Source organism: Amblyomma maculatum, chromosome 11, assembly GCF_055883805.1.
Source record: "Amblyomma maculatum isolate TAMU_Amacu chromosome 11, ASM5588380v1, whole genome shotgun sequence".
NCBI classification, from domain to species: Eukaryota; Metazoa; Arthropoda; class Arachnida; order Ixodida; family Ixodidae; genus Amblyomma; species Amblyomma maculatum.
Window position 1 is genome coordinate 87,790,811 of NC_139354.1, and position 25,632 is coordinate 87,816,442.

The window sequence follows — 25,632 nt, forward strand, 5'->3', positions numbered from 1 at the left end:
TGCTTATTCGGCCATACAGTGCGGCCATGTGACGTCATACTACCCGACAAACAGTCAGGGCACTGCTATGTGCTCTAAAAACTGTTATCTGCAAAGTGAATGACTGCGATGTTTACGCTCAAAACGCTGATAGTTATTTTATTGTTATTTGCAGAACGAGATATTTTATCCATACTGCTTAAATGGGAATGAAATGGGGAATCGTGAGATTAAAGCATGAACACCTGAAAAAATAAATATCGAAATGGGGCGCCCTAAACCCTTGCAGACCAATAAAGTCACATGGTTGATATTTCGAATATAGTATCTTAACCATAAAATAAACGTCCGATCTGTTATCGCTCGTCCCTAATGGATTTTAATTAAACCTATTTTCTGTTCCTGCACACCGGTGCGGCCAGTTTCAGTGCTCCTACAGAGCAAATTCCTTCTTGACTAAACTTTCTCATACATAAAGCACATATATGTTTGCCAGACGTGTTTAAATAGAATAGCTCATTAAAAGAACGGTGCCAAACTGTTTTCTTACGCTTTTTTTTTAAGTTTTGCATTATTTGGTGTAAGATTATAAGACTCTATATTACGATATGTGCGGAGGCATTATAAATGTGCGCATTGTTTTGATGTTATTCTTAGTTGTGGCGTCTGCGAAGCAGTGGGAAAGATGCCAGGCATACCAGTGGCCCCACCCTTAGAAAGAGAGGTGCTGTACAGATCGCATGAATAATTTCCTGTAACCATTCTTCACTGACAGTTGCCTAGTGGTCATTTTGGAAAGTTATTCCGAGATACCCATCGCTACTGCTCAGCCGTCGCTGCGAAAAGCGCAGATGTTCGTAGCAAGCTTCTGTGCTAAGCTGGGCGTGATAAAGGACAAACGAGATATCTCCTTTTAGCCTTACATTTATAAAAAAACGTATCTGAAACACACGGCAGATCAGCATCGGGGAACGTACGGGTGAAAGGATGTCTAAGAGAAGGGGGCGCTGGCATCACGCATGCGCACGCTCTCCTCGTGGCCTAATCCACGAAGAAGAGAACAATGGCTGAGATGCAACCTCGGAACATCAGCGACAACCCACTTTCGCCCCTTGGCAGCGGTCGCCCGACGACGCCGAGTCCAGTTTTGCGGAGAAAGCTGCTCACGGTGGGAACCTGCTTTGGCTGCGCGTGTGGCGTCTCCTTGACAGCGGTCATCGGTGCCATGGTCTGGTTTGCTGTACACCACTCTATAAGGCGGGACAACCCGAGCGACACAAATTTGTCGTTCTGCTGTCCAAAAGAGGCAGCGAAGCTATTCGCTGTCATCGACAAAAACGAGCCGCCCTGTACAAATTTCTACGGGTACGTCTGCAAGAAAGCCGTCGAGCAAGGCTTCGTCAAGGTCGACGTGATTAGCGACGTGATGGTGAGCAATCATTGCGCAGATAAAGTAATTTTTCGTTCAGAAAGTGGTCAGCTATAGACAGCATGAAACATGGCGGCCACGCCACTTATAGCGAAGTTTTTAACTACATCGGCAGTCGAGCCGGCAGTCGTCAGTTCGCCGTCAGTTCTATGCAGTCTCGTCATGAGTGCGTTTTCCAACGCCCTTTACATCGTCGCACAGACAGCATCATTCTCATCATCAGTCTGACTATAGCCACTTCAGGGCGAAGGCCTCTCCCATATTCCTCCAATTAACCCGGTCCTGTGCTAGCTGGATCCACTTGATCATCTCATCCAACAACCTAACTTCCTGCCGCACCCTGCTACGATTTCCCCCTCTTCGAATACAGTTTGTTACCCTAAACGACCATGGTTATCCTTTCTTTTCACTACGTGTCCTGCCCAGGGCCATTTCTTCTTGATTGTTAGCTATAATGTCGGATCCATACTGTGCGCTTCGCATCTCGTAACATTACCCTTGTCATTTATCGTTCCGTGGCCTCCTGCGTTGTCCTTAACCTAAATAGAACCCTCTGCGTTAGCCTCCACGTTTCAGCCTCATAGTTGAGTTCAGGTAAGATGCAACTGTTGTATACTTTCCTCTTTGACGATGCCGGTGAGCTCTTCGTCAAAATATGCGAGGGCTTGCCAAATGTGCTCTATCACAATCTTATTCTACTTGTCATTTCTCTTTCACGGTCAGAATCTGCTGTTACTACCTGTCCTAAGCAAACATATTCGCCTACTTTTCCCGCGCTTCGCTGCCTAACGTAAACTACTCTTCCTTCCCGAGGCTGCCGAACATTACCTTAGTGGTTATGGTTTGTGGGATGTAATGTCCCAAAGTGACTCAGGTTATGAGAGACGCCGTTGTGGAGGACTACGGAAATTTCAACCACCTGGGGTTCTTTAACGCGCACTGACAACGCACAGCACATGAGCGCCTTGCTTTTCGCCTCCATCGAAAAGCGGCTGCCGAGGCCGGGATTCGATCCCGCTTCCTTGGGGACAGTAGTCGAGCGCTGTAACCACTGCGCCACTCCGGCGGGGTCGAACATTACATTAGTCTTCTGCATATTGGTTTTCAAGCCTACCTTTCTATTTTTACTGATGACATAGACAGGAAAAGTGGAAAGGTAGGCTTGAATATCAATATGCAGAACATTACCTTAGTCTTCGGCATATTGATTTTCAAGTCTACCTTTCTACTTTTTCTGTCTAGGTCATCAGTCAATTTTTGCAGTTCATCTCCTGAGTTACTTAGAAAGGCAATGCCATCAGTAAATCGCAGATTATTGAGATATTCTCTATCTACACGTATTCCTAACTGCTCCCATTCCAAGTGTCTGAATACTTCCTGTAAGCAAGCTGTGAACAGCACAGAGGAGATCGTGTCTCCTTGCCGAACACCTTTCTTTATCGGAATTTGATACATTCTTTATGCAGAATTATAGATGCTATAGACAAAACGTCCGCTATAATGTCACTGCGATACAAACTTTTGGGTATCTCCAATAATAAGTTTTGTCGTGGTAAATGTTCAAAATAATAGAAGACGCTCTGGAAATTGTATTTACTTGTCCCAGCTTATCGAGCAAAAAGACTGTAGCGCACTTATCTAGCTATTAAGCATTAAAAAGTTGCGTTTTATTCCATACTATTATTTCGGTATGGGAACATGTGAAAATATGTAGGGGCGTGATACTGATATTTTAACTCCTGTCACCACTCGCGATGAGGTAGAAGCAACACATTAAGTAGGTTACCGTGTCATCTTGTAATAGTTCATCGGTGTAGTAGTTCATGAATATTATTGCACCGCAGAATGTTTAGTAATTTCATAGACGAAGTAAAGCTGGATATGCAAAGCGTGAGATATGAAATTTGAAGAAAAAAATCAAGGTGCTTTAAGGGTATATTTTACATGCACCTAATCGCCTATACGCGGTGCATGTTGTTAGTCGTGTCTGTAAATAATTTTAGGCTTACGCCGAAGCACTTCAGCTTTACGAGAGGCAGACTATACGAAGGATATAGGTGCTCGCCTTATCATGTTTTACATATAAAACTGCACACGTTGTAAAACGCGCCATGGTCATAATTTCATCTATCATTGCCGCTAATCCTATCAGGGGGCCGCTCGAACAATAAGAGCGCTTAATTAGGCATTGTCTATGCAAATCAGGACGCGATTGCACTGTCCGGTGTGGTTCGCATTCCGTATACAGTGGGTCGACCTTTACTCAGAAGGAATCAGTGAGCCTTCATGGTTTATGCACAGCAGGTCTCTCTCTAGGCCCTTATGTCCTGCTTTCGAAATCCACCCCACTCAAACCAAAATGAATAGTAATTTATGCTCAGTTGTTTACTTTCGTTTGAGAAAATTTAATGAAATCTTCAGTATGATGGCAAATTCCAAAGGAATTTGATGTCATTCCGGGCATTTTGGCCTCTTTGTGAATTTCTATGTTCCATCGCAATTTTTTTCTCCCTGCCGACAAAGACGATGACACTGCAAAATATTCTGCGACGCGGGAGCCTTGACGATAAGTTTTAAAAGTGGTGTGAATTCAGCCGATGAAGTGATATTTAATCAACGGATAATAGCATGAATTTACGAGCGGCGCACACTGTCTGACTGGGACGAGGCGCGCTAGTTTGCCCTCATGAAATGTGCGCAAAAAGCAAAGGCAGATAATTAAAAACACAAAAACAAGAACAACTGCAAATTCATCTTTTGAAATAATTAATCACCCGGCGAAGCATACCCACAGTCAAGCTGGGCTCGAAGTTGCAGCTGGTCATTAAGTCTGGTTTGTAGGGGGCGCCTGAGGCGTGCAATCATTTAACGTCTCACAAACAGCGTCATCAGTTTGGTTTGGTTTGTGTAGTTTAACGACCCAAAGCGACTCAGGCTACGAGAGACACCGTAGTGGCGCACTCCGGAATTTGTGACTACCAGGTATTCTTTAACTCGCTCTAAGATCGCGCAGTACACGGGCGTCTTGCTTTTTGACCCCAATCGAAAAGCGGCCGCTGAGGCCGGGATTCGATCCCGCAGGCTAAGGCACAGTACTCGAGCGCCGCAACAATCGCGCCATTCCTGCGGGGATGCGACACCTCTGTTTTAAAGTTAAATAAATTGGTTCACAGGAAGGGAAAGGCGCAGTAACTGTCACACTTGCTCTGTGGACACCCGAACCGCGCCGTAAGGGAAGGGAGGAAGGTGGGAATGAAAGTGGAAAGAGAGAAAGAGGAGCCGTAGTGGAGGGCTACGGAGTAATTTCGACCACCTGGGGATCTTTAACGTGCGCTGACATCGCACAGCACACGGACGCCACTTAGGCGAAAATGTTTCCAGGCTCATGGAATAAAATCCCGTGCACGAGAACTGTGTGCAAGATTTGTGCGCCTGATCTTTGCGCGAGATCTGTCAGATTCCCCGAGATTCCGCGACATGTGTTCTTGTCTAGCGTTCGTGCTATCTGCAATCCCACATCTCGCTCGCCAAGTTACGCTACGCCATAGGCGCGATGGTGTACCATTCAAACTCGTACTTGCCGGAGAAAGTGCGACATCAGATACTTCGCCTTTTCTTTCTTTTAAACCAATTACAATTATATGTAGCACTGCAAAGAAAGGCGATAAAAGCCAACGATGAGAAGCAAATGATAGGAAAGAAAGGCTGGGCTTTCGCCGTTCTCCTCTTAACAGACATCTAAGAGAATCTCTAATTTTGAGCTTCAATTCTAAGGATTACGTTATATTTATCCACCGTAGAAGAGCAGAAAAAATCTCCGCCGTCAACGTCTGCAATTCTTGCAGCTTCGGGGACGCCGCAGCGACCCGTATACCGAAAGTACTTCCAAAAACGTCCCCTAGGTGGCTGTGAGTGGCGCTCCAATAGGACGCGGCATGCCAAAGGGTGGTGTTCTATCACCCTTACTTTTCAATATTGCGTTAATAAAACTCTAAGCACAGGTAAATCAGGTATCGCATCTGCGGTACGTCTTCTAAGCGGATGACATCACTATTTGCACCACGGCCTATTCCACCGCGGAAATCGAGGGCCGCCTTCAAGAGGCAGTAACCATCGTGAAAGCCTGCGCCGCTAATTGCAGCCTCGCGCCCCCGGAAAGTCGGAGTTGCTGGTACTGCACATTGAACGAGAACATTTTGGGCGCTAAGCCACTTGGTTGGATTCTTGAAACAAACGTTTGAGAAACACCATCACCAAAAACATATTAATTAAAACCGGCGTTTCAAGACTAACTCGGTCCCTTCCTTAGAGGCGATTGAAGTGCGAGGCCAGCAGTAGCAAGCAGCGGCCTTTGATTCCCCTTTCAAACGCGTGGTGGAGTCCAGTTGTGTACGGAGAGGGTAGCATCCCCTGTTTCCTATTCATTGCTGTTGCTCTAAGCCGGATGAATCAAGACTGGACGTGCCGTCTTTTTAAAGGATTGGTTTTCGCGGCAAGGACCCTTAAAGGCGATTTTGTGAATGGCGCAAAGTGGCTTGCTTTCCAAATTCATTTGCCGGCCCTGGCTTTGTTTACAAATTTTCGTGCTCCGAGTGCTCGGCCTCATATATCGGCAAAGAAAAAAAAAAAAAAACCTTTGTCATCCCAAATTGCAACACAAAAATTATCTCCAGCAAATGAAATTAGAAAGTAGCTCCCTCGCCGAGCACTGCGAACGCGCCGACCGCAAAATCGCCTTTGAGGAGGTGAGCGTCGTTGCCGTATCTACTCGAGTAGACGACGCATGTGTCTGCGTTCGGAAAAGAAATGATTTGGACAGTAAGTGGCATGGAATTTTCTAACGGCGTCTCGATAGTCGTTGCCCGTCGTTAAAACAAATATAAATCAGGCAGGCATATTTGTATTTAGCAGAGTTGTGTGCTGTTATCATCTGTTTTGGTTTGGCTTGGCTTGGCTGGCAGCTGCGACTGCGATAGTGGCGCAAGTGTATCTGTGGCGCAAGTGTGGCGCAAGTGTATAAAAGCGGAGTGCGAGAATGAACGGGGGTTCATTTCGTCGCTTGGGAGCGCGGTGTCTGGACTGCTTTCTCTGGCAGCGTTCCGGCGCGAGTGCAACGGCGCCCCCCCCCTGCCTGGGCTAACACTACATGGTGTCAGAAGTGGCCGTCTACGACATGATGTCAGATGGTCAAGAATCTTCCCACAGAGCCAGGCACCTTCCATCCACGATGTCGAAGACGCCTTCAATGCGGCTGCATGGACTGCTGCAAGCACCACCGCTGGACTTTGACCGCACGTCAAAGTGGCCGGCGTGGATCGAACATTTCGACGACTTCCGATATGCAACGGGATTCAACGAATGCTCTGGGGAGGCTCAGTAGGAACGCTGTTGTACACAATGGGGAGGCAAGCTCGTGACATATTCAAGACGTTTTCACTATCTGACGAAGACGCCAAGAACTATGAAACCGTAAAGAAAAAGTTCGACGGGCACTTTGTAAAAGAGAGGAACATCGTGTACGAAAGCGCCTGTTTTCACAGACGCGTACAAATGCCAGGAGAGTCGGTAGACCAGTTCGTCACTGCTCTACACGGCTTGGCGGAATGTGGCGACTACGGTGAACTAAAAGAACGAATGATCCGAGACAGACTGGTTGTCGGGCTCCGCGACGCAAAGCTCTCGGAAGCTTTGCAAATGGATTCTCAGATCACGCTGGCTTCGGCGCTGTCGAAGGCTCGCTTAAAGGAAAGCTTCAAACAGCAGCAAAGTACTCTACGAGGACAACACAGCCATCAGTCATCGGAAATTCGTGACCAGGACCCCAATGTGGACGCAGTGGTTCAACAGAGGCACAAGGGAAGTCTGCATGGGCAACGAACGCCGCAGGTGCGGTGTCCTTTCTGCAGTGGCGACGCCCACCCCAGGACAATGTGCCCAGCCAGAGCTGCCAAGTGTCTTCACTGTGGCAAGAAGGGACATTTCGCAAAGGCCTGCTTGAAGAAAGCAACGGCTTCAGCTCAACGAATGGTACGCGTCTCAGCTGTCAACCAGGAATCTGGAGAGCTACGCGTCTCAGTGGTCAACCAGGAAACTGGAGAGACTTTCGTGGGATCAATAGATGCATGCAGAAAAGCGCGATTTGTTCGGGTGCGCATTAATTCTGTGCCCATTTTTGCAAAGGTTGACTCAGGTGCTGAAATGTCAGCATTACCAGCAACGTTTCCGGGATTACCGTCCCGACTGGTAAAAACCGATGAAATCTTGCAAGGTGCAGGAGGCAGTAAGCTTAACGTACTAGGCAAATTCGTAGCAGAGATCGCATGGAAAGAGAAAACAGTGTATCAAACATGCTACGTTGTCAGTCCGTTACGCGACGTCCTTCTAGGATTACCTGCACTTGAGGTCTTAGGTATCGTGAAATTTGCAGACGCGGTCGAGCCGAGAAACCTGCAGTACGAGACGCGTTTTCCAGAAATGTTCCGAGGTCTAGGTACGATGCCAGGGCAGTACACCGTCAGGCTACAAGCTGGCGCTATCCCGCATGCCATAAGCGCTCCACGCAGGGTACCAATTCCCCTGAGGGAGTCCCTGAAGCGCGAAATAGATAAAATGGAGCGGTTAGGAGGTTAGGAAAGTGGATGGGCCCACCGAAAGAGCGCCGGAATAGTTCCGGTAGTGAAGCCCTCAGGCGACCTGAGAGTTTGCGTAGACCTCATTAAATTGAACAAATGCGTAGTTCGAGAGCGATTTACGTTACCAACTGTGGATCACGTTCTAGGGTCACTGTCGGGAGCGAAATGGTTTTCAAAGCTCGATTCCAACTCAGGCTTCCACCAGGTGCGACTCAGTAAAGACTCGGAAGAGCTAACCACGTTCTTAACACCCTTCGGTAGATACTGTTAACGCTATTACCCTTTGGAATTACCTCCGCTCCGGAGTACTTGCAAAAGAGAATGTCTGAGATACTAGGTGGCCTGCCGGGGGTCGTTAATCTCATGGACGATGTCCTAGTGTTTGGCGAAAGCAAAGCTCAACACGATGAGCGTTTAAGTAACGTGATCACACGCCTAGCAAGGGCAAATGTGACATTAAACAAAGAGAAATGCTTATTCGGGCTTAGGCAAGTGCGTTTTTTGGGTCACATTCTGAATGAGGAAGGTATTCATCCTGATCCAGCGAAAGTCAGTGCTATAAAAGATTTGAGAGCACCCAGAAACGTTACTGAGCTTAGAAGCATTTTGGGCATGGTGAATCATTTGGGCCGCTTCCTGCCACATATAGCCTAAGTGACTGCTCCCATACGTGTTCTTTTGCACAAGGATAGGAACTAGGTCTGGGACAGCAATCAGGAAAAAGCGTTCCAAGAACTCAAAGAGCTCATTTGTTGAGCGCAATGCATGGCTTTGTACGACGCTTCGCTACAAACCACTCTTTCAGCTGACGCATAGTCTTCCGGTCTGGGAGCAGTTTTGTTTCAAAAGCAAAAAGACGGGCAACATAGACCAGTTGCATTCGCTTCTCGTTCACTCACCAAAACCGAGCAACGGTACTCCCAGATCGAAAAGGAGGCGCTGGCGTTGACGTGGGCAGCGGAAAGGTTTGATGAGTATATACGTGGTCTGGAAGTTGTTTTTGAAACTGTCCACAAGCCCTTGGTGTCGCTGTTAGGTCACATGGCAATCGATGCTATGCCGCCAAGAATTCAACGTTTTCATCTGCGCCTGATGCGATACAGTTTTTCTGTATTATATGTACCAGGCAAATCTCTAACCACTGCTGATACTCTTTCACGTTCGCCGTTAGCTCGTACGAAAGTGGAAAGCTGTTTAACTGTCTCAGAGGTAACCGCTTACTCGAAAGCTTGTTTACTGGGTTTAGAAACAGGCGACGATTTTTGAAAAGAGTAAAAGAAGGTCAAGCAAAAGACGAAGTGTGTCGAAGCTTGCGCACAGTGTGCAAAAGAGGGTGGCCCAGGAAACAAAATGTTCCCTGTTATCTTCTGCCAACGTGCATGCATTACTTTAGTGAACGGGTTTCTGCTCAAAGGTATGAGGCTTATCATTCCTCAGACCCTTCGCAAGGAAGCGCTAAGCAAACTGCATGACAGTCACCAAGGCATCTCGCGATGCCGCAGTGTGGCTAAAGGTTCTGTCTGGTGGCCGGGACTTAGCACTGAGATAGCGTCATTCGTGAAACAGTGCAGCGTTTGCGCGATGCATGCGCCAGAACAGATGAAACCGATGATTGCATCGCCAACGCTCTCTTTTCCTTTGGAGAGAGTAGGGGTCGATCTGTTTCAAATTCAGGGACGGCAATATCTTGTCGTAGTAGACTATCTGTCGCGATACCCAGAGATCGCCATTCTTCCGTCAACAAAGTATGCTACCATGATAAGCCGAATGAAAAGCATTTTTGCGAGACATGGCATTCCCGAGTGTGTGGTGACCGACAATGGTCCCCAATTTGTCAGTGCCGAGTTCGAGAAATTTGCAAAACTGTATGGCTTCCGTCATGTCACTTCGAGTCCGAGGCACCCCCAGGGAAACGGGGAAGTCGAACGTATGGTAAAGACGGTTAAGAATCTCAATCTAAAATCGGACGACCCTTACTTAGCCTTGCTGGCTTATAGGGCCACACCTGGTGTTTTGAACGTCAGCCCAGCGGAGATATTGATGGGTAGAAGGCTTAGGACGAGAGTCCCAATGCTGCCTTCGCACCGCAATCCGGGACAATACTGTCTGCAAGAAGCGGCAGCCAAGGACCGTAAAGTCAGAAAGGAGCAAAGCAGCCACTTCGACCGACGTCACCGGTCTAAAAATCTCCCAAAGCTGGAAGCAGGTGATGTGGTGTGGGTGACTGATCTCCGTACCAAAGGTACAGTGCTCGGAGAAGCACCACAGCCGCGTTCATACCGTGTTCAAACGGAAAACGGGGTTGAAGTCCGTCGAAACAGGAGAATGCATAATCGTCTCCCAAAAGACCGGGTAGATAGCGGGAACTACGAATTTCCGGATAGTCAGGAACAGCCCAGGAGGGCCGGATTGGTAACTGGAGTAGACAACCAATTTGACGAAGCTCCGGAAGCTTTGGTGCCTCTAACTAAGACGGAGACTGACGGTGGCAATTCTCAAGCTAGAATCGTAACTACGACCAGATTTGGAAGAGTTGTTCGCAAACCCATAAGGCTGGGCGTGGACGACTGATGCTTGGAGTGACTGTGCTCTGTCGTGTTTTCTTGGGTGTCTTCCAAGGTTATTTTGAAGTGTATGCATGTAAAGGTAATAGTGCTTGAAAAGGACGATGTGCTGTTATCATCTGTTTTGGTTTGGCTTGGCTTGGCTGGCAGCTGCGACTGCGATAGTGGCGCAAGTGTATCTGTGGCGCAAGTGTGGCGCAAAATCGGAGTGCGAGAATAAACGGGGGTTCATTTCGTCGCTTGGGAGCGCGGTGTCTGGACTGCTTTCTCTGGCAGCGTTCCGGCGCGAGTGCAACGGCGCCCCCTCCCCCTTGCCTGGGCTAGCACGACAAGTTGTACTGCTTAAAGAGGCCACAGCTGCTAGTCATAATGTGTAAGCACCTTCCAAAGGCGCTTGACACCATTATTATCCTCTTATTTCCATTTCATGGTCCGAATATGTGGTTACTACCTGTTCTCAGTTTTCATACTTAGAACATTACCCTGTTCTTTTATATATTAATCTTTACACCTGCCTCTCTGCTTCTCCTGCCTAGACCACCAATCGTTACTTGCAACTGCTACCATGAAATATTTAAGAAGGCAATGTAATCAGCGAATTGCAGATTACTCAGATATTCTCCGTCGACCCTGATGACTAACTGATCCAATTCCATGCCTTCCAATACACCCTCTCCGCAAGCTGTAAATAGTACTGGGGAGATTGTGCCTCCTTGCCTAATGGTTTCCTTAATTGAAATTTTATAAGTTTCTTTAACCAGAACTGTGGTTATTGTGGAGCTACGTTTAGTCTGCTGTCGTCTTACCGCTTCCAGGACACGACTTTTGTTGCTCTTGCAACGAAAGACGCCTCCACAAAGAGGAAGCATCTGTGTCTTCTCGCGCCCATTTTTACAGTGTCACGTTCGCTGAAGATGGGGCTGAGTCCTTTCTTTTTCGATATGGAGAAAACCTGCAGCGACAATTCAGGCGACCGCTTTCTTGGTAGCTGCGGAACGCTGAACTTGTCGCTTTTGTGAGGAGGGACACAGGAAGCAACCATGTCTCCCTCCGGACATCCCTCACGTGTTCCCTGCGTGGGATACGGATTTGAATCGTTTTTTCTCTCACTGGCAACAAACAAATTAGACATGATTATGCGATTACTCACATTAAGTGGGGCGTGAGGCGCCCGCCTGAGCCGTTTGAGGCAGACAGGCTACCCCCCTCACACATGAAATAGAAAAACAAAAACTTTACAATGCCATCTTTCGTCTGTGCGTGTCTGGTATCCCCTTTTATTGTAAAGGAGTTTCACAAGAGACAGAAGTGTGTAGGGGGCAAAGGAATGTGGCATGGAAGTGGGAAGGATACCCTCTAAGTTGAGAGAGTAAGGATTCTTTTTATTTTTGATGGCTTTGTCTTGTCAAAGGGGCAGTGGGTCCACGCTGAGCCCAACCCATAATGTAGTGCCCGCCTTACTTGAAAGTTCTTTATGTGTAACTCCCACACTGGGGCGGCCAACAAACATGCGGAGGCTCCGCGCTGAGCATATAAGTCTACAAGTCCCTAGTCTTTAACTGAAATGCTCAGTCGATAAATAAAGTACTGTAGGGAGTATCTCTGTGTGAGATAGTTTGTTTTTCGGTTACAGTTCCGCTTGTCTGTTTGGCGTTGCATCTGGAATTTGCAGTTTACCGTGGTATTTTTGTAAATGTTAATATATTTCTTCATCTTCTGCATCGTCGCCCCTTGCTTCAATACCGCCAAATCACCACAGTTGAAGAGGCTTGAACCCCTCTCCAAAGAGAAAGACCATACCCTTTGAAACTTACTGGCATGATAGATAACTTCCAGCACTTTCACGTATGGCTCACCCACACCCTTATTCCGGAAAGCCTGCAAGACAACTGAGGTTCTGACTACGTCAAATGCTTTCTCATAGTAAATCAATGCAATATTGTCACGTAGGGGTGACAAGGACGACGATACAAATAAAGGGTCGATGATTGCACTGAAGAAACTCTTTATTGAGTTGACTTGCGCCCGCAAAAGAACTAAGAAACTCGGCGGCGGCGATAGCAACAAACGGGCTCGTCGATCGTCGAACAAAGAATGCTCGTCACACTCGTCAACGCTCAGTTAAAGACTGCACAGGACAATCTAGATAACGTCGCAAACAGCTACCAGCACGGGCTGGAATATTGTGGAAAGACACCCGAGTGGCCGGAACCTTCGAGACAGATCTCGGTGCATCTTGCGCTACAATAAAACTGATAAAGGTGTGACTCGCGACATCGAGCATTAACAAACAAAGATTACGGAACTGATACGCGGTCCAGAATCAGAGTGATAAGCCTGTATGCCGGCGGCAGTTAAAAAACAACAAATACTGTTTTGAAGGTTTCGCGGCATTACACCAACCTTAAAAAAAACATCGCCTCGTTGTTCCAAAACAAAGCAACTTAAACAAAAACACTGCGAAGTTTAAACACCACAGATTCTTTAACGCGCGTAATATGGCTTCGGTCGTACAACATGTATAATTTCTGGGCGTGCGCGTCGCCGCTGTGATGCTGACGTTCCGTCGGGAATGACTTTATAGTCCAGTGGTCCGACGCGGCCAATGATTTTGTGCTGCACAAATTATCGATGCAACAATGATCCACTGATTACTGAATAGTCAGCTCCGGTGTCTACAAGGTCAGTGACTCTGCGACCGTCGATATCAACTTCAAGGTCACTTGTTCGCGTCCTCGCATTGCACGTGGGCCTTAGTGTCCGATCTCGGCTCCGTCGTTTCTAAGTCATGGCCGGGGCATACCGTTGGTACTTCGCTGGGCGGCGGTGTCTGCTTGCAATCTGGTCGTGTTGTCGTCGATGTCGTCGTGTGGAGCGGCGATGAAATGGTTGCGTCGTCGTTAGTGGTCGTCGGCGGCGGAGGATCTTCGTATTTTCGCCGTTGAGCAACCTCGCCTCCAAAGGTTGCTTCCTTTAGTTTCCCCTACCGGGGCCAGGAGACCGTCGTTGCACGTAACCGCGGCCCGGCGACGCAAATCGGCCATTATACGGTGATGGGGAGCGTGACAGACGCCTTGGAGACGAGTGCTATCCGCTGCGCAGGAAGTCTTTGATTTCCTGTGGTCGCTCGCCAGGACGGGGCCGTGGGGCGTCGACAGCGAAACCACGGAGGCCGATCCGCCTGTACGGTCAGTGACGGAGGATGTGTCCTGCCTCACCACAATGGAAGCAGAGCGGTCGGTTGTTTGCCGTCTTCCAGGCGTCGCATTTCTTGGGGCTTGAAGATCGTTGGTAGACTTGGCGGGTGGGGACCAAGGGGCGGCTTTCGGAAGCAGGATGATAGCGCCGAGGGCTTGGGAGGTCGCGTCGGGGTGCAGGGCGACATAATGCAGCTGCATAGTCCATCGCTGCTGATTCATGCTCTGGAGCCGTCGAAGTCGTCGCTTTAGGAACGCCCAGCGCCTGCTGAACTGCTTCACGGATGACGTCCGCGAGCGTCACCACCTGGGGTTGTTGCGATGATGGTAGCATTCGGCGGAGCTCTTCTCACACGATCTCCCGGATGAGGTCCCGAAGGTTCTCTCCGCTTGCAGATGTGTTCGGGTAGCGGGTTGAGCAGTCCGGCTGAAGTGGTGGCTCGTAGTGGCGCATCCGGGTGGCCAACGTCTTCTTGATAGTAGACGCCTCCGTCTCAAATTGCGCCAAGGATTTCGGACAGGGCTTGCAAAAAGCGATTCTTTGACGCCTCGCATTAAAAATTTGACTCTCTAACCGTCGGTCATGTTAGGGTCGGCGCGGCGAAAGAGGCGCTTCATCTCCTCAACGTATGCCAGTACAGGCTCGTCGTAAGTTGAAGTCTTGACTGAAGGAGGGACTGGGCTCTTTCCTTTCGGACGATGCTTGAAAAGGCAGCCAAAAACGCTTCCTTGAAAATATCCCAATCCTTCATAGCTGCCTCATGATTTTCGAACCAAACTCGCGCATGTCCTTGAAGAGAAAGTTGACCTGCCTGAGTTTCGCAGCGTCGTTCCACCGTTGAATTCTGCAACACGGTCGAAAAGGTCCATCCAGTCTCCAGCATCTTCATCCGGTCGTCCGTGGAAGCAGGGGGGCTCATGGGGTTGGACGAAAACAACCGGTGCTGTAGTAGGCTGGGCCATTGTCAGCGTCGATGCCTTCAGAGATCGAATGGGGTTCCGAGATCGAATGGGGAAGCAGACCGTGTTCGGGTTGCCGGCCTTGAAGTCGGCGGCTGGCTCAGCGACCTGTAGGCTGGTCTTCCAGGGTGACAGGAACACGGCTTGGGTCTTCGCTTGAAGGATCAAAGGCAGCACGTCCACCAGATGTCACGTAGGGGTGACAGGGACGATGATACAAATAAAGGGTCGATGATTGCACTGAAGAAACTCTTTATTGAGCTGACTTGCGCCCGCAAAAGAACTAAGCAACTCGGCGGCGGCGATAGCAACAAACGTGCTCGTCGATGTTCGAACAAAGAATGCTCGCCACACTCGTCAACGCTCAATTTAAAGGCAGAACAATCTAGATAGCGTCGCAAACAGCTACCAGCACGGGCTGAAACATTGTGGAAAGACACCCGAGTGGCCGAAACCTTCGAGACAGATCTCGGTGCATCTTGCGCTGCAACAAAACTGATAAAGGTGTGACTCGCGACATCGAGCATTGACAAACAAAAATTACGGAACTGATACGCTGTCCAGAATCAGAGTGATAAGCCTGTATGCCGGTGGCGGTTAAAAAACAGCCAATACTGTTTTGAAGGTTTCGCGGCAATATATAGAAACTGTTTATATTCTGAGCATGTTTCGTTTTCCAGGGGCATAAAATTTTTAAAGCGCCGAGAATTTGCTTATATCACAAAATGTGTCATGACTGCTTGGCAAAATTTCATTTCGATAGCATAAATCCCCCTTTTGGAAAATGCGCGTTGCGCTGAGTAGGAGTTGTAAGAAACATTACAAGCCTAGCGCTGGTTGGCGGTTGTTAGGGCGCACAATGGCCAGACACTGCTGTGTCAAATGTTGTGGTTTGTCACGACAGCATATACTGTAGACGAGATGGTAGAAGTTACCAAATATGTTAGCTAGCTATACCTGCGAACTCTAAATGCACCGTGTCTGACACGTGATTTAAGTGTCCAGGTTGCCTAAATCCTACCCATTTAAAAAAAATGTGTAGGATTGAGGCCACTGGGACCCTTAAATCACGTGTCAGACACGGTGCATTTAGAGTTCGCAGGTATAGCTGTAGAGCTTTGCCAAAGCAGGGCTTCACAATTGTGCCTGGTGGCTCATAACTGATAATATGAAAGAACAAAGCTCTGTGCTGAAAAGTATCTCAAAAATAAATCAGTTAGGGGCAAAGTTTAAGGAATTCGCGAGCAAAATGTGTGGAAGCAGATGAGGATATGTAGGGGAGCACCAGGTTGAAGCGTTTATATGTATCGCGCCACACCCTAAAGTAAGAACTTTTTCTGCTAATAATTTTTGCTGCGTAATGCATTTCTTGAGCCCATTCTAATCCTTAAACTACGGTGCTAGGAAAGCAGGAGCATACGTACATTGTACTTCGTCTCTTTTATCGACTTGCAAAAATAACGAACTGAAATAGCGCGCGCATCTAATCTGCAGTGACGCTGGAGAATTTTGTACCCTATATGTACAGGGGTGGTCAAAAGTTCCAAGGCCGCAAGGTCTGCCTCTGAGCAGTATAGCCAGTTAGCTACGACGACCCCAAATCTCAAAATACAAGTGGAGGGTAGAAGAAGCATTATTCTAACCTCTGAGATAATTTATAGCTTTAATGGGATCTCGCGTGTCAGAATATGGTTACCAGAATCAAAACCTTCGGCCTGGGAACTTTTGACCCCCTGTACCGTTGTGTGTTTCAGTTGATCTCTTTTCTCTCGCTGCATTGCTCAAGTACTATTTTGTTTTCAGTCGGATATCGCTGGCGACATCATCAAAGGAACCAAAAACTATGGGAGTGAGGCTGCAGCAGCACTGCACGCTCTTTACACGTCGTGCATCCAGGAGATATGGCAGCAAGAGACGTTCATAAGGGACGTCACGGCAGCTGTGCTGGAAATCGCGAATACTACACGTCGCATGAGTGGTGCAGACCTCCTCCGTTTGGCAGTCGCTGTCAATAGGCGATACGGCCTGACGTTCGCCTTTGAGATACGTACGTCCGCCAGCGTTGCAACGAAACTCACGTTCATCAGAAGAAATTACCGGCCCCGTGACTACTGGGAGTCATGTGATGCTTCGTGTTACGTCCATGCTTTCTCCATCCTAAACGGGCATTTCGGCACCAACTACACTGAACAGGACATCGAAAATTGGGATGAAAGATTTCTCGTAACTCATTCGAGTTATTCACTCGTGTCATGGACAGAGATAAGAGAAGTATTCGGGGGTCTGGAAGCCGCGCAGCTCAAAGCAATATTTCTAGAATTATTTATTGACGTGGACAGCATCAAAACACTAAACGTGGTGTCTAAAGCCAGCTTTTTGAGAGATATTCGGCGCTTGACTAACGAAAGCAACCAGCCTCTATCGGTGTTCTACATGGTCGCCCTTCTTGTTCTGGATGCTATGCGCTATATTCAAGGGGGCAAACGTCTGAATTCGCCAACACTCAGTAGCGAGATGATCTGCAACGATCACGTGTACTATAGAGCCCAGCTATGGCGCATTGCGTACGTGGCAGCTCTCGCAACTCCCACCAAGGACGACCAACTGCACAATATCTTCGAGGCCACGCGAAAGATTATTTCTAACTATGCCCTCTACAGGAAGCTGATGGCGGCCGGAAGCGACACGGAACACTTCCTGGCCGCGATGAAAAACTTCTCCCTCATGCTGCCTGGAGATTTGATATTCCGTGAGCCAGCCGTGCCGCTGATGTCTAAACAGGGCTTTGTCCGGAACTTGTTCTTGGCACTGAACTACGAGTTTGACTCTGAAATGCAGAAAGCACGCAGAGGCATGCCCCCGCTGCGAGACGATGCCAAGGTCGAAATGAAGCAGCGCATGTTTATTATAAACGAAACGACTCTGTACGTGTCATCACTTGGATATGGTTGGCTGAGTTCTGGAACTGCAGACCCAATGCTTACTGATGTAACAGTGTTCGTGCCTAGCCTGGCTGTCCTGCTGTCGGAAAACATTCTCAACAGGAATGTCTGGTCCGAAAGGACGAAGATGGCACTGAATTATTACAGGTAAGGCGCGATGTAAAGAAATTTGCCTTCCGCGTCTGGATTTTCCGCTAGCTGCTGCTTTTTTCTGTCAGATGAGATGTAAAGCATAGGTCCATCCTAAGATGATGCACAATCAATAATAACTGGGGATTATATCGTATCGGAGGAGATACATTCATCAGCCCCTATCTGCACAAGCTGCTTTTGAACTATTGTTTATGACGCAATGGCTCAACTGGGGAAAATATCATTATTGTAGTTCTTGCATCTTTGAAGCATGTTTAGACACACGCGATTGTAGTATACGGTAATCTATTGCTGGGAAGGCAATCGAGTGCCCTCCTTCATGAGCTGTCGACTAAAAGACGTTTTCCTGAGCCTGTTCTGTTATTTTTGTGTAATTCCGCAGCACAATCTCCAGGAGATTGTTTATTGGCATTAAAGAGTTTCTCCTATAGCGACAAATAATCGATGTTCGTATACAAAACTACAAAAAGCGAGTGCATAAATAAACTTGTTAGACAACGTATTGATTCTACCCGACACAGCTTAAAGGTCGCTCACTACGGTTGGACTGCATGTCGCAAGAGTTGTACTGTCTTGAGTGTGGACATCTCATCCTTAGTGCCCCAAAACATAAATACAAAGCATGTTGTTCAAGCCGCAAAAATGTGCCTTATATCTGTTTGATAGCAATTGTCACGCATATTAGGATTTTCGCACGCTTCCTTGCAACAAGCGTAAGAGAATTTGTGCATACCCTGACGAAAAGCGATTGTTTCCTATTCCTTTATTGGTATTTGTGTTTCTTTTGCAATCTCTTGAAGTAGTTAGAATGTATGAAGTACATGTGCTATATGTAGTGTTGGCTGACCATGGTGAGTCATTGGTTGACAGGTTGATTAGAAAGTATGATTAGTGATTGAAATGGGCGTAGTGTAGAGAAGTAACCACTTGCGTGTATTCTTGAATATGAACATTTGTAATAACCTGCCTCTTCATGGTGGCCCAGTGGGTGTGGTGCTCAAAATCTGTGACCAATGATCTGGGATCTTGCGGCGGCCGTGTTTCAAGGAGGCGAAAAGAAAGGTGCCCTTGGGATGCGTGTTCTCAGCTCACATTAAAAATACTAAAGTGGTCAAAGTTTCTGAAGCTCACCACTACGTCGTCTAACCTGAGTTGCTGTGGCAATTTAAACACCATGGACAAGATCACACCAACGTGAAATGACTTGCGGTGGATACTAGTCCGACAACGTCGTCTGCCATTTTTATACATGCGTAAAATAGTGTGGGGGCATTTTTTGATTTGGTTTGGTTTGGGGGGTTTAACATCCCAAAGCGACTTAGGCTATGAGAGACGCCGTAGCGAAGGACTCCGGAAATTTCGCCCACCTGGGGTTCTTTACCGTGCACTGATGTCGCAAGCACATGGGCACCTTCCTTTTCGCCTCCATCGAAAAGCGGCCGCCGAGGCCGGGATTCAATCCCGCATCCTTGGGAATAGTAGTCGATCGTCGTAACCATTGCGCCACCCCGGCGGGGTAATAAATTAATAAACTTTCACTTCACCGGGAATGGAACCTCCATCCATTTGATCCCAAGCCTAGCGCTTTACCAACTGCGCCACGGGTTGCGTCTTTTCGCTATGGTGGTGCCCGACGATCTGGAAGAATTCGTAGGACAAATGCCTGCAAGGCGGATAATAACGCTTGGTATAACGTTACTATACGGTTCAAGCAAAGTCTGGAAGCCATATTGCGAACTCTAGAGGGGGAAGTGGAACCTTAAATGTGCAGAGGAAGCGAGAGGTGCTATGTCAGCAGGTGCCGAGAGTTGTAAATATGGGCTGGGCTTGAGTTGTTCCATAAAGACAAAGAAAGATAGTCAAACATCAGTGTCGTTTAATAATCAGCAAATAAGCAGATGTGAATAATGCAGAACTAGAGAGGAACAAGTGAAGAAATGAGTGCGCACACTATCTCGTGTACTTTCGAATATTTGTATGGTCGAATAAACAGCAATGTGGCTAAGTTCAATGCAGAACGTAAATAGATGACGTTATAGACTAAGGAAAACGAAGATATTTGGCTATAAAAGGCTCCGGTGAGAGCAGCAATATTACGGCCTGGTGCTCTCAAGGCGTCAAAGCACAAGTCGAAGAGTTTCAATTGATGGAAATTCAGTTGATGTGTCAGTACACCGTAAAACTCGGGTAGATAAGTGCTGTCAATTCCACGCATCGACTGGAGTTGCTGGCGGCAGTGTGCGACGACCCCTTGATGGGGCAATGAATCTATAGCTGCCGGCGCTGCCCCGAGTGACGCGTTTCATGAAAGTCTACAGGCACCCCTGGCGAGCGTCTGACTTTCAAACGCGCCTTAAATCGCCGAAAGCGTTTAAGCCATAGCACAAAGGGGATATGCGTACATTATTTTCTTTTGATATGGTTTGATGTTTGATTTGGTTTGTGGGGTTTAACGTAACAAAGCAACTCAGGCTATGAGAGACGCCGTAGTGGAGGGCTCCGGAAATTTCGACCACCTCGGGTTCTTTAACGGGCACTGGCATCGTACAGCAAATAGGCGCCTTGCTCTTCGCCGCTATCGATAAGCGGCCACTGAGGCCGGGATTTGATCCCACGTCCTTGGGAAGATTAGTCGAGCGCCGTAACCACTGCGCCACCCCGGTGGGGCCTTTTAACGCGGCAGCGTTAAGGAGCTCGTGTCGCAGAAAAGCCGGTGTCGTCGGCGTCCAGTGAGCGATAAATCCCGGCATGCACTTCATAAATAAAAAGCGAGTACCAAGATGGGCTGGGTGGGAATCGAACCAGGGTCTCCAGAGTCTGAGACGGAGACGCTACCACTCAGCCACGAGTTCGATGCTTGAAAGCGGTACAAAAGCGCTTCTAGTGAATGCGGTGTTGCCTTAGAAACATGCCGTAGAACGTTATACTGCAGTGAATATCGGTAATTATGAGCATGTTACTTACAGAAGTCGCAGTTACACGAGTAGCGAAGTAAGTTTCCGCTACATTTCTTCTGTGCTCTGCGCACATGCAGAGCCATCTTGCGGCAAACACAGAAGAAACCCTCGTCGCAATGTGCGGCGCTGCCCCGACACGTGGCGCGCCACTCGCCGCTGACGTTTCGCTATAGTGCCTAGAATATATTCTAGGCACTGTAGTTTCGCCGTGCACCCTCACAGGTTGTAGAATCAAGCGTCTTTCCTTTCTTTTGATCACTATCTTCGCTCACCCGCTTCTCCCCTTCGGGCCGCACGGGTACCGGTGCGAGGATGCCCCAATACCCTTGCGTTTAGTAAGTTTTCTCGACGAGGTGCAATAACGCTATCGCGTTCCACTCTTGAAGGCGAAGCTTAAGCGTCCTCCAAATTTTTGTTTTTTTAATGGTGATGTGACAGTCATCTACCAGCCGCAAAATTCTAATGGAATACTCCATGCATCTGTAACTGTAAAAAAAAATATTTCTTAAATCTTTATCTATCAGTTGCTCCGATGCCATCCTTTACTTTTCTTCTGGTATTCGTCAAAACTGCCATAACTCATATATAAGTTGTCTTGAAACGAAAAAAAAACTTAATATAAATTATTGGTCTCATCGCTGAAAAGCTCAGATTCAGCACTGAGCGCTATTTAGTGAAGTAATTTTCAGATTTCAAGTCTGATTTCAAGTTCGTGTACTGCAACGACAATCCGCAATAATGTATTACGAGTCCATTTTGAAATAAGCGCATCATACATAAAAATGACGCAGGCATGCTAACAGTACGTGCCAGCTACTTACACAATACGTCTGATGCAGGAAGTGCCTGACAATCACATCTGGCTCAACGATCTATGACTTCCCGCTTCCAGTAGTGGATGCGTACAAGCATGGACTGCGAGTCGCCGCTCTTGTCGGGTCTGCAGGCACCGGCACTGCTGAGACCAACACACCAGCGTCTGCGAGACCCAGCTGGTACACAGTGCAGGACGCCTGGAGCCTCTTCCGGATGTCTGAAGCGCAATTTTTCTACGCTCGCGTCGCGTACTACCACTGCGACTCTTTTCACGATGTATTTTTGAACGAGCTCTTCAAGGACAATGCTGATTTTTCTACAGCATTGCAGTGCCCTCGCACCAATGACATGGCGGGAAAAGATTGCACTAACTTTATTGCTCAAAATAGTGATTTAAGCATTATGTAAATAAGTCGTTGTAAAAGTGCTCCACTCGTTTTTTGGTTGTTTCATTTTTAATAGTGCCTTGTACGTTGTCTTGTGAATGTTCTGGGCATTCGTCTCCAGCACATTACTTTCTAGGAGGGGAACTTGGACAATCAGATACCCTTAAACATAAATTATTTACTCGCCGATGGTTCCCGAATATAATTTTCCCAACATATAGCAAGAGTTTACTTTTGAATTGTCTGTCCCTCTTTTCTAACAAAAGTATATTTCTTGTCGCAAGCTTATTGGTCACGGCAGATTATGTGTCAAAAGTTTTCTTTTATTGTACGCAATCTGACTCTGGTGTAGAATGTAAGGTTGAGGAATGCTGCGGTTATAAAACATGGGCAGAAAAGACGGAATTCAACATTGTGTGACTAATAGAGCAGTTTATAAAGCATGAATGCTTCAGCGAACAAATTTGGCATGACGCTAGCACTATATAAAAATCTTGCCTCCAAGATACCTCCTTGAAACCGATGTTTGGTCTGAGGCGTGCTAAGGTATCGCGCGTCTTTTCCCGCCAGTAACATTGCCTATTACACGGGCAATAAACTTAAAGCCAACCCTCGGCCTTCGTTGAAGGCGCAAGTCATGCTGATGTTCCTGCTGCTTCTAGAACTACGCTTCCACTTTATAATGTCTGTTAAGACTGCCTAGAAGTGCCTCCTTACTACTGAGCATTTGGTTCTGAAGAAAAATTGGCCATGTAGCGAGTAGTTTGTTATTGTGAATCATGAACGAAGAAAATGGTGAGAAAATCTAAGTGGGATGAGATGTCCGCCTTTCTGCGTAGTGTCTGCCGCGCAATACAAGTGTGAATAAAACTCCATGATCGAATGCTGTGCTGGCATGTCTGCTATTAAAAGGTTTCCTTTGCACGACGCAAGACTGAATAACATTGCTCTGCCGACTGACAGCTGCTGATTACGGCTTTCAGTATAGCCAGGGCGCAAATAATTTTCTGAGCAGCTATGGCTTTCTGAGCAGGCGGCCCACCAGGGCCGCCTCCGCCAGCGGCCCTGATGGTGTACCTACCTTTGTTTTAAAATCATGTGCTAACGAAATTGCTCATTATTTAGTCACCTTGTTCCAAACATCGCTTAACTTGGCATGTTTGCCAAATGACTGGAAAAATGCTAATGTAGTCCCAGTGCATAAAAGCGGTTCGAAAATGTCTGTTGTTAATTACCGACGAATTTCTCCTACTAGCGTGTGTTGTAAAACATTGGAACATATAATTTACAGTGCAGTCATGAAACACCTTGACTCTCATGACTTTTTTACGCCAGTTCAGCATGGCTTTAGAATGGGTTTTTCCTGTACCACCCAGTTACTTGAGTTCAGTAATGATCTGTTTTCCTCTTTTGACCACGGATATCAAATTGATTGTGTATTTCTGGATTTTCAAAAAGCCTTTGATTCTGTACCTCATGTGCTAATATTACATAAGTTACGTTGTCTTGGTCTGCATCCCAATATCCTCGACTGGCTTCATTCATATCTCCAGGACCGCATGCAGCGTGTTGTAATTAACGGTTGTCACTCCGATTCCGTAAACGTCTCCTCAGGTGTGCCCCAGGGGTCTGTCCTTGGACCCCTTCTTTTTCTCATTTTTATTAATGATATGGTTCTTGATCTCACCTGCCAAGTTCGGCTATATGCTGACGACTGTGTGCTTTACCATGCTGTGGAAAGTTCTTCTGACGCATTAAAACTTCAGCGAGACTTAAATTTTATCCAGTACTGCTGCTCAAAATGGCAAATGTCTTTGAACATTTCAAAATGCAAACTTGTCTCGTTCACTCGTAAGCGTTCCCCTTTACCGACCTGCTACTCAATAAATAATGTTCTCCTGCAAAAAGTTTCTGAATATAAGTATCTCGGCTTATATTTCACCTCTAACCTTACGTGGACGAGACAAGTTGAGCATATTAAATCGAAAGCCTCCAGAATGTTTTATTTTTTAAAGCGTAATTTCAGCAAAGCGCAGTCAAATGTCAAGCAGCTCCTGTATTTCACTTACATAAGGTCAATTGTGGAATATGCATGCCCTGTATGGGATTCCCAGTTTATTTACTTATCAGACATGCTCGAACGCGTACAAAATAATGCTGCCAGATATGTTTCTAACAATTATAATTTTTCATTTAGTGTCACGTCTATTAAACATCATCTTGGTTGGGAATCTTTAGCTCACCGCAGAAAACATTTCAGACTGCAGATCATGTATCGCATTTATTTTGGAAAGTTCAGCATTGACAAAGACCGGTACCTGCTTCAACCTCACTTTTTGTCTAGACGACTTGATCATCAGTGGAAGATCCGCGAAATAAAATGCCGGACAGATGTGTATAAAACCTCGTTTTTTCCACTGACGATCAATGAGTGGAACCAGCTGCCAGCTGGCATCACTGAGTGTTGCACTGAAAATTTATTTCGGGCTTTTTTATCGGATGTGTTTCGTGGCGCCCAGTTCTCCCGCGTGTGTTTCCTTCATTACTTTGTTTTTGAGTGTTTTCATCACTTTGTTCGTCGCGCAGTTGCCCCCTTTAGATGCATGTTTTTCATTCTGCATTATCACTTGTGTCGTGTTATTTTCTTCATTTTTATGTATTTTATCTTTGGCGTTCCCAGCAAGATTACTTGTCATAATGCTATTATAATGCCTTCGGGCGCTGCAGGAACTTGTAATAAATAAATATTACTGCTATGCCTGAATTTGCACATGGTCAGGGGCCAAGCACTGGGCCATTTCGTTTCATTAAAGTACAAGAATATACATCATTTTTTTATTAGCCATTTGTGCTGCTATTACAGGGAAGAAACACACTGAAGCCGTGATAGGGCTTCTCTCTGCGGTGCCTGCATTACAATGCAAAATAATTTGGACCAAGAGAGCTTTATGTCTTTAAAGCGATAGGAAAGGGATTCAGTTCATTTCAGTCATTTAGTCGTGTCCGACTCTTCTTGACCCTATGGAAAATATCACGCCGAGCTTTCCGATCTCTATCTTCCTAATATCACATAAATTCATCTGCAGTGCCTCAAGGATGCCATCTAACCATCACGTTCGCTGCCTACCCCTTCTCCGGTGACCCTCAACCTTTCCCAACATCAAATCTTTCCCCAGCGACTCCTCTCTTCTCATTAGATAACCAAAGTAGCTGACCTTTAACTTTAGAATTTGACCCTCCAATGAGCAGTCAGGGTTTATGGTCGACAAAATCGACTGATTTGATCTTCTGGCAGTCCAAGGAACTCTCAAGAGCCTCCGTCAGCACCACAATTCAAACGCATCAATTCTTCGGCGGTCAGCCTTCACAGTCCAACTCTCGCATCCATACATCACAACTGGAAAGACCATAGCACGAGTTATACGGATCTTGGTTGGCAGACTAATGTCTCTGCTCTTTACTAGGCGGTTAAGGCTCTCTTTCCCAGAAGCAGGCGTCTCCTAATTTCATGGCTGCAGTCTCCTTCCGGGGTAATCTTGGAGCCCAAGAAGAGAAAATCTGTCACAGCTTCCACTTATTGTCCCTTGATGCTTCAGGACTTGATAGGGCAAGACGCC

The 25,632-nt window shown here is 47.0% G+C and overlaps 1 protein-coding gene across 1 annotated transcript; it reads left to right on the plus strand.

Moving 5' to 3' along the window:
* Positions 1 to 17,413: 17,413 nt before the first annotated feature.
* LOC146174332 (uncharacterized) lies at positions 17,414 to 24,992 on the plus strand. Its single transcript, XM_084585626.1, has 2 exons — positions 17,414 to 17,850; positions 21,653 to 24,992. The coding sequence occupies exons 1-2, from the start codon at positions 17,429 to 17,431 to the stop codon at positions 22,035 to 22,037; spliced, it is 807 nt and encodes a 268-aa protein (XP_084441752.1). The 5' UTR covers positions 17,414 to 17,428; the 3' UTR covers positions 22,038 to 24,992.
* The last annotated feature ends 640 nt before the right edge of the window (positions 24,993 to 25,632 follow it).